The 13,381-nt window shown below is 61.1% G+C and overlaps 1 protein-coding gene across 6 annotated transcripts in view; it reads right to left on the bottom strand.

Moving 5' to 3' along the window:
- NAV1 (neuron navigator 1) overlaps positions 1-13,381 on the bottom strand; it is a 199,191-nt gene that overhangs the window by 12,187 nt on the left and 173,623 nt on the right. For 4 of the 6 annotated variants that reach the window (XM_061383763.1, XM_061383764.1, XM_061383766.1 and 1 more), the window contains 12 exons: positions 12,167-12,337; positions 11,381-11,433; positions 10,930-10,953; positions 10,747-10,824; positions 8,247-8,330; positions 8,027-8,138; positions 4,778-4,899; positions 1,368-1,564; positions 1,063-1,255; positions 641-809; positions 255-352; positions 48-143 (listed from right to left, as the gene is read on the bottom strand). In XM_061383763.1, the coding sequence (XP_061239747.1) occupies positions 48-143; positions 255-352; positions 641-809; positions 1,063-1,255; positions 1,368-1,564; positions 4,778-4,899; positions 8,027-8,138; positions 8,247-8,330; positions 10,747-10,824; positions 10,930-10,953; positions 11,381-11,433; positions 12,167-12,337 (1,397 nt within the window). The remainder of the gene's footprint in view (positions 1-47; positions 144-254; positions 353-640; positions 810-1,062; positions 1,256-1,367; positions 1,565-4,777; positions 4,900-8,026; positions 8,139-8,246; positions 8,331-10,746; positions 10,825-10,929; positions 10,954-11,380; positions 11,434-12,166; positions 12,338-13,381) is intronic. The other 2 variants (XM_061383769.1, XM_061383768.1) reach the window with 1 other exon arrangement.

Genomic DNA, 13,381 nt, shown 5'->3' on the forward strand with positions numbered 1-13,381 from the left:
CCGTGTTCTCAGAGGACCGGCAGCCCCTGAGCTCCTGCACCTCTTACCTTGAACACCTGGAAAACAGCGCCGTCCAGCAGCTTCCAGTCAACCTGCCCGCTGACCTTGCTGCACCCCAGGAAGAACTCCTGCTGCTTCAAGTCCTGTGAGGCCAAGGTGGGCGGCTCAGGAGCCACGTACGCTGGGCTTGGGGGTCCTCAGAGCCAAGGCTTCTTGGGTGGAAACGACGGTGTCACGCCCCCCAAGTTCCTTACCCCTTTGATGATGTGCTGGGGGGGCATCCTCACCACCACCCGGAGGGTCACCTCCTCCTTTGGGCCGCAGGTGCTGATGCCATCCATGGGGGACAGGTCTGGAGGTGGGGACAGGAATGCTGGTTGGGGGGCACCCCAGACTACCCTACACCTTCTGCCACTCCCCTTTCCACAAAGTCTTTATCTACCCCAGAGAAGTACCAGGAGTCCAAGCCCAAAGAGTGAAGAGGGTTTCAGGACCACAGCGATCCTTGGTGTCTCAGGACTCTGGCGTCGGCTCGCCGCAGCACTGGTACCTCTCTGACCCCGGAAGCCGCACCAGAGTGCGTGAGGGGGGAATACCTTCCTTCTTTTCACCCGCCCAGGGCCTTCGCCCCAACAGGTACCTGTGTCTGCGAGGCTTGGGCTGAAGGAATGGGTGAGCGCCAGGCCCAAGGAGCGACGAGGGGAGGGTAGAGCCGAAGATCCCGGGATCTGCCCAGGAGCGGAGCCCGCCGAGGGGCCTGGGGCCACCTTCAGCCGGTCGTTCTCTGCTTTCAGCAGGTCCACCTCCAACTGTGGCGAGAACAGGCGGGTCTGGAGCCTCGGCCGCAGGGTCCTGCAGACCCGCCCCGCGCTGCATCCCTCTCGCAGCCAAGGACCCACGTCCCTTCCCATCCTGCAGCCCCGCCCCTCCGCGTATCCCCGTCCTGTGCTCCATCCCGCAGCCATCCCCGCAACCCGCCCCGTCCCGCGGCCCCGCCCCTCGTAGCCCCGCCTGGTTCTGCGGCCCCGCCCCTCCCGCAGCCCCGCCCCGCCCAGGACCGACCTGCATGTTGTGCATGGTCTCCCGCAGCTGGTCCAGCTGGTGGGCCGAGTTGAGGGCTTCCAGGCGGATGTCTGTGAGCTTCATTTCCTTCTCCCACAGCTCTGAGCGCAGCTCGGACACCTCCTTCTTCTCCGGCTCCTCCTCCTCGCTGCCATGGAACAGCCGGGCGTGGGGGGCCGGGGGAGCGGGGCCCCTGGAAGTAGATGTGGAGCACTGGGCGTTGGACCCTGAGCCCGCGGGCGGCCGTCACTGGCCCCACGGCCTGGGGAGGGGGCTACAGTGGGGGGCGGCCTGGGAACACTTACTCGGGGGCGTCGGTGCCCGCAGAAGACGAGGTGGAGGACTTGATGGAGGGTGAGGCAGTCTCGGTGGACGCGTGCTGCAGTTTGGGGGACGAGGGGGCGGAGGAGTCGGGCGTGGCGATCTCCTCGATGTCAGAATAGGAGGAGGCTGACTTGGGCCCCTTCTTTATACTGAAGGCTTTGTTGAAGGAACTTCGGAGCTAAAACAAAGCAGATTGGGGAGAGAGCTGTGAGGCCAGGCCCTGGAGATGGGGAGGTGGGAGGGGGCTTCTGAGACACGGGCCAGAGGAAGGGATGTGCGGCAGTGAGCACGCCCTCAGGAGGGCTTCTCTGGCCTTGTGACATGAGGGTGGGAGGCTTGCCTAGGGACTCAGGCTGAGTGAGTAAGACTCCCCGCACTGTGGGAACGTCCTGGGTTTTTTCTCCCCCTTGGGGGCTCCCTGCTGTGAAGGGACGGAGGGGACCCCCGGGGCACAGGGTGTACCTCCTGGTGACCCCATCCTGCTTTTTTCAGCAGATCAGCAATTGCTTAGCCTGCAGCCTGGCTCATTTGGGCCTCAGGACCCACCTCTGAGCTGGGCTTATCAGATCAGAGCCTACCCAGCAGACAGGGACAACATGATTCCGTGAATCAAAAGACGGGAGTGAACCAAGCTCCTTTCACTGCCGCCCGCGCTCAGCACATTGCAGGATACAAGTGTTTTCGACCATGTCCACTCAAGTGTGCCAGAATTAAGGGATACTTCCCAGCATTTCCTCCGAGTATGCAGGAGGAACTGGCTTGGTCTTGGGTGCTGACGAGCTGGATGTTAGGGATGCGGGAGGCAAACCAGGGATCTGCCCCGCGCCCGTCACATGCATCCATTCAGCATGCACACACACGCAGGGACACGGAGATGGAGCTGCAGCCGGAGACAGAGTGCGGAGGGCCAAAGCAGACCAGATCGCTGGGACGGCAAGAGCAGAGCGCAAATCTGAGGACTCTTCCCAGGTGTCTCCTGGGGCTCAGGGCAGCTGTGGGTGGTGGTGACGCAGCAGGGGCGTGTCGGGGTCTCTACCAGGAAGGACATAAGGAAGACCCATCTGGCTCGATGGGGGTGTGAGGGGGGAGTGTGTGTGCAGGGTTGTGCCCTCTCTGGGTAGTCAGGGCTCAGTGTCAGAAGCGCAGTTCTCTGTGGAGATGGAGACCTGGGACTAGGAAACGAGCCTCCCACTTTTGTCTCGAACCCTTGCGTCTCAGGAGACCGTGTGTGTGTCCACGTGTGAACTGTGACCTCCATCTGCAGGCCCCCCACCCCGCTGAGGTCATGGAGATCCTAAGTGGGAACAGTGCTCTGTGTGAGTCTGTGTTTCCAACGCAGAACTGCTGGGCAGAGGGACTGTACGGTGCGATGTGGTAAGGGATGCTGGGGTCAAATGATGGAGCAAGACAAACCAGATTCTGTCCTGAGGGACATCTCAGCACGTCTCCAGTGAGGCCGTGCGTGTAGAAGGCAGCACTCCTCAGATCTGAGCATCTCGAGGGGCTGGTGTGAAACTCGGGGCAATGCCAAGCTATGACTCAAGTTTCAGTAATCATCCTGCCCCCCATGACCCTTGGACAGGCTCTAGGGGACGGAACCTCTCCCTGAACCTCCCGCTTCTGACCGGCGTCTGCAGGAAGCACTGCTCTCTGTCCACCAAGATCCCACCTCGATTCCACCTCCAGTGGGCTCCTGCCCCGCTATGACACTCTGCCTGCCTCCTGGGACAAGCCGTCTATGAACTCCCAGAGCCTCGCTCACTGAATTAACAAGCATTCTGACACCACTGGATTGTCATCAGTCTTATATAGACTATTTCTGTCTACCTGGCAATTTCCCAGGCTCTTTGAGATCACAGATTCCATGTTTTGGAGAAGGCAATGGGAACCCACTCCAGTACTCTTGCCTGGAAAATCCCATGGATGAAGGAGCCTGGTAGGCTGCAGTCCATGGGGTCACTAAGAGTCAGACACGACTGAGCGACTTCACTTTCACTTTCCACTTTCATGCACTGGAGAAGGAAATGGCAACCCACTCCAGTGTTCTTGCCTGGAGAATCCCATGGACGGAGAAGCCTGGTAGGCTGCAGTCCATGGGGTCGCACAGAGTCGGACACGACTAAAGCGACGCAGCAACAAATTCCATGTTTCCTACCCTCAGACACCCAGCCAGTGTTGGCATAGGGTCCGAGTGGACTTCATGGGTCTGGTTTGTCAGGGTTCGCTGTTTATTTCTGACATTTATACCCTAATCCCCGAAACCCCTCTGTCAACCCCACGGCTGCTCGGAGGGCTCAGGCTCGGGGGTGATGTGAGGTCCCACCCCTCACCTCTCTCGGGCTCATTTTACTTCAGAGCTAAATCTGCAGGCCGCACCCAAGCTGACCTGGCCTCTGGCGAGCGTGGTAACGCTCACCCCCTTAGAGCCTTCCGTGTGGGGGGTCTAGGGCTTGGTGGAGCGAGGGGCCAGGGCACACTGTCTTGGCAGCCTGATGGGCACTGTCCCGTTTGGCTGCTTTCGTAACAGGTGGACTTTGGCACCAGGGGAGACGGGAGGGGGCAGCACCCTCCCACTGCCCCAGCCAAACCGCTCCTCTGTCCTCCAGGGGCGGCCGTGGGTCGACATGCAGGGAGGGTTAGGGGCTTGGTGGAGGTGGTCACGGTTAGTTTCATGAGTGGTTGTCTCTGTTTAGGGGGAAGGGGTTGCTCTGGAGAAGGGGAGGGTATGGCAGAGGCAAAGAGGAACGGGGAGGAATGAGTGTCTTACCTCGTAGACCTGGAAAAAAATAGGGATTTAAGTCAGCATTTTGAAGGAAAAAAAAAAAAAAGAAGCAACACTTAATCACTCATTTCACACAGCGGCCCGTCTGGACTACACCACGCTCTGTGCACAGGCTCACTGGGTCGGGCCAGTGGGTGGGTGTGCCCCTGGGGCTCCCCTCCTCCACATGGGCAGCAGGGGGCATGGCGATGTCGGAAAGGGCACCCCAAGTCAGCTTAAGGTTTTCTGGGAGATACGAACAGCTAGAACATCTCTCTCTGGACCAGTCAAGCAGTGCAACAGTTCCTTTTGGAGTGATCTGGCAAGTTCCACGGATACCTCTCCAGGAGCACCTCAGATGAGTAGCTCTGTTCATAACATCTCTCCACAGTATGGGAGGGGTGGGCACAGGTAGGCCAGTCCCTCTGAGGACCTCCTGCTGCTGCTGCCCACCAGACATGTGCAGGGCTGCAGGGGGTGGCTGGCGGGGGGAGACCCTGCTCTGGGCGGACACCACCCAGGGCTCCCATCAGACGGGACTCTAGCGTGGCAAGTTGGGGGAGGTCAGCTCCTGTGCTGCAGTGGGGTGGCCCCCGGTGGCCCACACGGCTCCCCCAGACCTTCACCTACCCAGCTCTTCTTCTTCTTCTTCTTGGCGTCGGCCTCCTTGCCACTGCTGATGCTGGAGTGGCTGGTGATGCTGTTGAGGCTCGAGATGCTGTCGGAGGAGTTCTGCCTCTTGATCCGGAGCTCTGGGGGCCAAGCACAGGGGCGGACACAGACCCAGTGGCTTTAAGGCAACGCTGTGAGGCTGGAGGCCGGGCTTGCTGCAGGAGGAAGGGGAGGAGGAACCCACCTCCTCATCCACATCCTTCACTTGTTGGGAGCATCCTCTCCACATGCCTTTGTTGGGTGTCAATCATATTTCAACATAAACAAATAAACAAGTAGGAACCGATCCCTGTTCTCAAGAAGCTGCCGTCTAACAGGAGAAAGACCAGCACAGAAACCAGTGCCCTTGGTTCGAGCAGCAGGGATGAGGGGCAGCCCAAGCCTCCACTGTCCCCCAGGCTCTCACTGGCTGCCACCCTCGGGACTTGCTTCAGAAATACTGGCTGCCAATACTGGGAGGAGGCGGGGCGCGCAAGGCCAAGGGCCTTGCATTTAACCCAAACGGGCTTTAATTTCCCTTTTAATCTGATGGGCAGAAAATCTCTTCAGCTCTTGGAAAATGTCTGTAACAGCACCGAAATGCCCTCCTCTCCTACTTCAGGTAAGGAAAGGGTTAATAAAGGAGGCAGCCTTTGAGTGGTGACAGAACAGAAGCTCTTCATGTGGGATGTGGAGAAGCCCCTGCAAAGGCTGCGCGGGGAGCACTGGGGTTTGGGTGCGGGCACAGCGAGGGAGCCGGGCCAGCCGGGTGGGCGAGTCCTGGGTGCCCCTCACAGGACTGTGCCGTGTGCCACAGGTAAGGGGCAGTGGAGTCTAAGCAAAGGCCCCGGGGGATCAGATGTTTTTTATAAATTAATTCAGTTGTTTTTGGCTGTGCCGGCCTTCGCTGCTGCCTGTGGCTCTCTCCGGTTGCGGCGGGCAGGGGCTGCTCTCTAGTCGCAGAGGCTTCTCCCTGTGCTGGCTTCTCTTGTTGCAGAGCGATGGCTTAGTTGCCCCGAGGCACGTGGGATCTTCCCGGGCCTGGGATGGAACCCATGTCCCCTGCATTGGCATGTGGATTCTTAACCACTGAACCACCATGGAAGTCCGAGGATTGGATTTTTAAAACCTTATTTTGAAATCGTTACAGATTCACAGGAAACTGGGGACAAGCGGGCAGGCAGCCCTGTGCAAGGCGCGCGGGCCGGCGAGCTTTTACTGTAAAGGCCAGAGAGCAAACATTTCAGGCTCTGTGGTCGGTTGATCTCTCTTACAACTGCTCAGCAGTGCTGCGTGGTTTTAGAACAGCCACAGACGACACGTGCATTAGTGAGCGTGGCTGTGTGCCAGTAAAGCTGTATTTGAAGGCAGGTGGTGAGCCAGATTTGGCCAATGAGCGATGGTCTGCCAACCCCTAGTTTGCATTTTCCTCCAGAACACGTATTGCTTTTGTGATCAATTTAATTTACAATTAGTCAATTATAAAATAAAATGAAAAGCAGCAAAACAACTGTCATGATACCTGAAGATCCAGTTAGTTGTGAGCCTATCAATTAAAATTTTAAAACATGCTATATAGTACTTTTAAGAGCAAAGGATATGCTTTAGAATCAGTCTTCAGAGAAAAAGTTAGGAAATCTTTTGTGCCTTTAAAATTTCGTGCCATATGCATGTGTTACTATCTATACACCAAATAAAGTTAGGCATCATTGCGTTAAGCATTAGTTCTGTGAAGGCTCCTAGAAATCCTGACCGAGCTGGACCTGGGTCAACAAGAAGGACCACATGGAAGCCAAGGGCGCTCCACACAAACGTATCTGAAGTCAGGTTACTCGGGAAACCAGAAGCAGCTCAGCGTCCCAGACCTGTCACTAGGAGCCGTGTTTGAGCAAGTTGCCTGTCTTCTCCGGTCTTACTCTGAACTGCAGAGCACACTTTGTAGGGCTGCTGTCTGGACTAGATGAGCTAATGTAAGCAGTGATCAGAGCGGGGCCTGGGGTCCTGCAGATGCTCCTGAAGGCTGGCTGTGTCTGTGGCCAAGTTGGGCAGAGAAGACAGGAGAAGCGACGGGAGACGTGGACACAGCGTACACCAGCGAGAGGTGGTGCTCCTTTCCTGACGGTTGAATACATTCTCTTTCCCTCTCACTTGCTTTTCTGAAATGTTTCAAACTCACAGAAACACTTAAAACCAAGGCTGACCTCTCCATTGAGCCCTGAGATCCACTGATCTCTGTCTCACTTGAAGGGGAGCTTCTTTCCCCACAGAGAACCGAACTAAGCATCAAATGGCGTCACACACACGCCTGTGCATGCACACACGTTGTCCAAGTGGAACGTGCTAGCTCTTCAGAGCAGCTTTAGGTTCCCAGCAAGACTGAGAAGGTACAGAGGTGCCCCACCCCCCCCGCCCCCACGTGCAGGGCCCCCCGATCGGCACCCCCACCGGATGCTACACCTGCGGTAGCCGACGCAGCCGCCCAGGCATCTCAGCACCCCCAGAGCCTACGGCCTACACTGGGGTCCACTCAGCGCCACGTCCTGGGGGTTCAGACAGACGGACAAGGACCTGTGCCCCCATCACCACGTCCTCCAGAGTGCCGCCGTGGCCCTACGGATCCTGTACCCCGACCTGGCCACCTCTACTCCCCACCCCACCCTCTCACCGCCCCGAGTCTCGTCTTTTCCACAGTGTTCTACAGCTGGCGTCACGGAACACGCAGCCTTCCCGCTGGGCTCTGTCACTGAGTAACGGACACTTAATCCGTCGCTGTCATCGTGCGGCCAGATCACTCAGTGCTGAGTGATAGTTCATCGTCTGGCCACCGCACGGTTTACTCATACACTTGTCCATGCAGGGCAGCTGGGCTGCTTCTGAGTTTTGGCGACTGTGAATAAAGCTGCCGTAAACATCCACGTTTAGGTTTTTGTGGGGACGTGGTATTTCTGCTCCTTTGGAGAAATTTCAAGGAGAGCGACTGCTGGGCCGTACCCACTCATTAAAGTGCTATTTTAACAACGGTCTGTGGCAGTCATCTGAGGTCCAAGGAGAGGGTCCCTGGTCTCCCTCAGTCCCTTGGGTGGTGGGGGCATGTCCCTGCCACCCCCCTGCTGACTCAGAGGACCCTCGCCTTCTAGAAGTTGCCTGGAACATTCTGGGGACACAGAAACCCTGCAGTAAGTCTCCTTCCAGCCCAGTCCTGCCACTGCCCAAAGGTAGGGGGCCTACCTTTGGGTGTGGCCTCTGAGGCATTGAGGGCCCCTTGAATGACAGCCTGCGCCTCAGAGTTCTTCTTCTTCAGAAAGTCTATGGTTTCCCGTAAGTCCAGCAGCTCAGTGTCCTAGGGAGAAACGGGAGTGGTGTCAGGTGGGAATGGGGCTCCCGCTCTGTGCGCTGGGCCTGACGGGGCGGGCAGGACAGGTGTGTGCTGGGGCAGGGGAGGCCTCACCTTCTCCTCGGCAGTCTCGGCCAGGTGCCGCAGGCGGCAGGTCATGCTCACCAGGCTCTGCTCAAAGGCCGCCACCAGGTTGGCCTGAAAGAGATGGGCATGGGATGCCTCAGGTGCTGGGGCGTGGGGGGCGGCTGGGCTGACTCTGGGGGTCTCAGGGAGGACCAGTGCCAACCAGCCTCGTGGCAGCCCTTAAACCTTGCTTCCCACTCTGGCCTGAAGACATGCCTGGGGCACAGACATCACCATGGTGGGGTGGGTCTCTGGAGGCATCTAGAGGCCCGGCTGTCCCCCGCCCCCGGGAAGCTGTCCCCTCTGGAGCCCTGGCTCTATTCGGTGTCATTCCTTGCCCAGAGCCCGCCACGCCCCAGAATGGCCTGGACTTCTCCCCAGCCCCGCGCCCCAGAGCCTCTGTTCTCGGTTCTCCCTGCTTTTCCCCCGACAGATGCAGCTCAAGGCCCTCGGGGCAATTCCGTGTCTGGCCGCTAGGTGTCAGGCCTGCTCCACGGGAGCGAGGGGTCCCCATGAGGACTTCGAGGCAGGGAGGGGTGAGGGGCCCACAAGGCAGAGAGGAGGGGGTCAGGCGGGGAGGGCAGAGCTCCAGCTCTGCCAGCTAGGGGGCTGGGGAAGTGGGAGCTGAGGCTGCGATCAGAGAGGGCAGGCTCACGGAGGAGAAGGCCAGCCTTGGGGGGCGTCTAAGCCAACTGTGACCTGGGGAGGGAGCGGGGGACGCCCCTCGCAGAGCTCTGAGACCTGCGACCCGCTTCCTGTCGCCCGGCGTCTGCCTCCCTGGGAGCGGACCCTAGGATTTGCCCCTGCCCTCAACAAGCCTGGAGGCCTCTCGGATCCAGGGAGCAGGGCCCCCATGTGCTGGACTCCTGCCTTCCCGGCCCGGGGCCCCTCTTGCTTGGTGTCCACCTTCCTACCCATCTGTGGACACGGGTCCCCTCGCGAGAGGCCTTCAGACCCCAGCTCCTTGGGCCCACCCCAGCCTCTTTGGTCTGGGGCTCCCTCTCCTTGGGGGGTGCTGCTGCCCACCTCCACATTGTCCCCGCCCACTAGATGGTTCAGATGCCCTTGGCCAGGGCTCAGCTGGGGGCCCAGAGAAAGGCTGGTGAGAGGGAGGGCAAGGTGTCCAGACTGCCCCTTGTGGGCAGCTGGGGAGGCCTGGGAACAGGGCCCAAGGTCTGGAATCAGGACCTGAGGACCTTCCAGAGCGTTGGCGTCGCAGCTCCCACTGAGGGCAGGGCTCCGACCCTCGAGGCCAGGCTGCCTCCGATCCCCAGGAGAGTTGGATCTCTCTCAGCCAGGGGCACGTCCTGCTCTGAGAGTCACCCTCCAAGTCCACAATCCGGGCCCCCCCGGAGAGTGTGGCAGTGACAGGGTGCAGGGTCAACAGGTCAGACGCGCTCCTGCTCTTTGTCCCTGGGGCCCTCAGACAGGGACCCCCCAGGCCTGCGGGTGTGATGGCCTTGGCGGGCGTGGGGCGCGGTCCAAGTAGAGACGGATCTTGTTTCTCTCACTATTTTGTGTCCCAGCTGCGGGGAAAGGCCTGCCAGGGGCTGCACACAAGCTGGTGAGGAAACACTGACCACTGGAAGCCTGGGGAGGGGAGACAGGGACCCGGGTGTGGGCAGGATGCAGCCGCAGGGACGTGCTGGGGACGCCCGAGCTCTCGGCGCGGTCTCAGTTCCATGGGAGACCCAGGCCGGACAGCTGGGCTCCCCCGGGAGGAAGGGGAGAGAAAAAACCAGCGGAAACTGCAGACACGGCCACTCTGTGCAAACGCTTGGAAGGCTCCGTAGATCCGGCTCAGCTGTTGTTTACAGCTTTTGGGGGAAAATGGCTCTTATGTTCTCTGTTTGCAGCTTGGCCGCTGGGGAGACGCTGCCGTGGCCTTGCTCGGGGCTGCTCTGTTTCTCCCCATCGTGCGGGGTGGAAAAACTGAGGCCACCAGAGACTTGGTCTAAGTGGGCGGACTCTGGCAGGCTGAGGGAAGGGATGAGAAGGCGGGTCCCCAGCAAAGCTCACATCCTGAAGAGTTGAGGCCACTGTGGCCAGGGGTGGGGGCTGGCTCCTAAAGCCTCACCAGCTGGAGCTCCAGCGCCCAGCCTGGGGCGGTGCAGGACAGGGTGTGAACAGACAGGGCACGCCCCAGGCGGGGCACAGGGCTCCCGGGAACCTCCGTTAATTCTGACCCATGACTAACCACCACTGTCTGAGCAAGGCTGCTTCCTCCTGCACACACAGCCACTGATACAATCCTTTCTCCAGCGAGTTCACAGGCATCACACGGGCACTCGTCCACGCCCGTGAGTTAGGGTGGGGGTGAAGTGGCTGTTTACAAACCCGCAGACTTGGGGGAGGAGAAGCCAGCCCCCAGTCCTCTGCGCCCGTGTAACTGAAGCCCAGGGGACACACGGGGAGACCTCTTCGGATGGACTTGTCCAACTGGGGCTCACACAGCTGCCATCACCCGGGCCCACCTCTGGGCACTCACATTGGCCGAGAGCTGAGAGGTCAAGGTGGCCACTTTCTCCTGGGACGACTCCAGTTCCCTGCGAAGCTTTCGGATTTGCTGTGGAGGGAGAGAGAGGCACACTCACGTTGGCAGAAGGGGTGGGAGGCGTGGGAGGAGGGGGTGCGGGGTGTTAGGAGGCAGAGGCAGAGGTGGGGACCCTACCTCAGACTGCATCCTCTCCTCAGCCTGGAGAAGGAGCCCAGAAGCGGGGGAGAGAGAGGAGGCGGTTACACGGAGGAGAGAGCGCACAGACGCGCAGCGGCAGGAAGCGGGGCGCCAGGCCCTCACAGGCTCAGACCCCAGGCCAGCGTTTAGTCTCCTGCCAGAGCCGCGTCACCCGGGGGCCCAGAGGGAGCTGGCCTGAAGACTGACCTCGTCTCCACCGACTGCAGGACGACCCAGCCCCGCCAGGAGCTGCCGTCTCCACACACCCGGAGGGTCCCGGACGCTGGGGTTGCCCACCTGCCCTGCCTGGCACAGAACCCAAGACCAGGGCACCCTCTGTGTCGCAGAGTTGCTCAGGGACTGGCTGAGGCCAGAAGGGCCCGCCCAGTGCCCTGACGTTCAGGGGCTCCCACCCGGCCCCCCGTGGCACAGGGTCCAGGGTGCTTACTGAGGAGTATGTGGACGAGGCGCTGGAGGCCAAGGAGAGCACAGAGCCGTGAACTGCAAGAGAGGCAGTGCCAAGGGTTAGCAGAGGGCTTGGGGACGCGGGGCGGCCAGCACAGGGCCCGGCGGCCTGGCCCAGCAAGGACTCCAGGCCCGCTCAGAACTGCTCTCCCCCTCCGAGGGTGGGGGCAGGAGAGGACATGCCCCCGCGGGACTCAGAGTCGCTGCAGCAGAGCTGCTCAGAATGAAACATAATCCTGCCTGCGCCTCCTTTTCTCAGTGGGAGCCTTGTGGATGAGAAACCCCCAAGTGCAAGACACTCATTGTGACCCCGCGATCAGCACGGCAGCCCTACTGAGAGAACTGAATCAAGGCAGCTGCGGGAGCCCCGGGACGAGCGTTCTGAGGTCCCCAGGTCTCCCCGCTGGAAAGCCCAACTCCAGATTTGACCACACACCAGAGCGCGGCCCTGAAGCTGGTCTTCGGAATGCTCTGAAAAGAGGATGGAGAAGCCTGCTCTCTGAAGGGCTGGAGCACCAACCCCACGTCCCTGCCAGCTCCGTGTGGGGTGGTCCTGTCCTCTGACAGGGTGGGGGTGGGGGGGACAGCCACTGCCCTGCCCACCCCCAAAGGCCCTGGCCCCGAGACCCTTCAAGGCCTGGGAGGAAGCGCGGAGATGGCCTGGGGGGATGTTCTGTGAGTCAGACACTGTGAGGGGCGGTGGAGGCGGGCGGGCCAGGGGACCGGTGGAGCAGGGATGAGCGTGAACCGCGCAGGCGTGAGGTCTCACCGTCGTCCGCAGGGTCTCGGAAGGATCCTGACCGGATCATCCCCTTGGGTCTCTCTGCCAGGGACAGGGTGCTCCCCGTTTGGGAGCCGCTGTACAGCTCGAAGGCCGTCTCGTGGGCGGGGATGCTGTTGGAGCGGGTGATTCTCGGCGTGGTGGCCGCGGTGGGGCTCACTGGAAGGACAGAGTGGGGCAGGCGTAGGGAGAGGCGATGGGGGGGCGGGAGAAGAGGCAGGGGCGTCGGCCTCGGTCCCAGGGCACCGGGGGCAGAGGTGGAAGGGAGGAGGTCAGGAGAGGAGGAAGGCGTGTGTGCTGGGCTGGGTGTGGGGAGCAAGGCCTGGGGGGGCCCTGCGTCTGAACCAAGGGTTCAGAGCGCGGCCTGTGTGAAAGCCCGCCTGCCCTGGAGACAGGGCTGGGGGTCAGGCTGGGGGCCTGGCAGCTCTTCCAAAGCCTTTACCTCGCTCGGATGTGCCGATGAAAACGGGGCCCCGTGCTTCCCTAACACACAAAGGGTGGCCTGAGAGTTCAGAGCAAGACCCAGATCTGAGCGACGAGGAGAGTCAGCGAGGGGAGCCCCCAGTGGACACGCCGCTCGGGTGGACCTCTGGGACACGGCGGCGCCTGGCCTCAGCCTGGCCTGGGGGTCAGAGCCCCGAGCACTTCAGAGGGCTGTGTAGCCAGCCTCTCGGCCTGCCCGCCCGGAGGGCTCCACAAAGACCCGGGCGGAAGACCTCAGCTCCCTCGGGGCCCCTCAGCCGTGAGCTGACTGACGACCACAGCTTGGCCGGCCCCTCACCGGGCGGCCCCTCTCCTACGTGGTCCCCGCTCTCCCATCAAGAGCCCTGCGGGGACTGGTTGACCTCTCCTCAGCCGGCTTCCCTCCTGTGGCAAGACGATCCCACCCTGGTCTGCTCAGAGGCCCGGTCGCCTGCAGGTGCGTCCCAGGACCTCGGGCTGGGCCAGCTGCCTTCCCGCAGAAGCTGGCAGAGGAGGAAGCCGCAGGCCGGGCCGGGCGCCATCCCTGAGGGCCCCTGGCAGTCAGCTTCCAGGAGCCAGTGCCGTGAGCCCTGCCTGCGCCCCACCTGTCTCCAACCAGCCGCCCCCTGTGCTTACAAGCTTTCCCTTGCCCTCAAAGGCCAGAAGCGTGTGGCCAGCACGGGCTCACTCGGCCCTGCTCCCGGGGCAAGCCCAGCCCCGGTGGGGGCAGACCCCCTGCAC

Source organism: Bos javanicus, chromosome 16 (genome assembly GCF_032452875.1).
Source record: "Bos javanicus breed banteng chromosome 16, ARS-OSU_banteng_1.0, whole genome shotgun sequence".
NCBI lineage: Eukaryota > Metazoa > Chordata > Mammalia > Artiodactyla > Bovidae > Bos > Bos javanicus.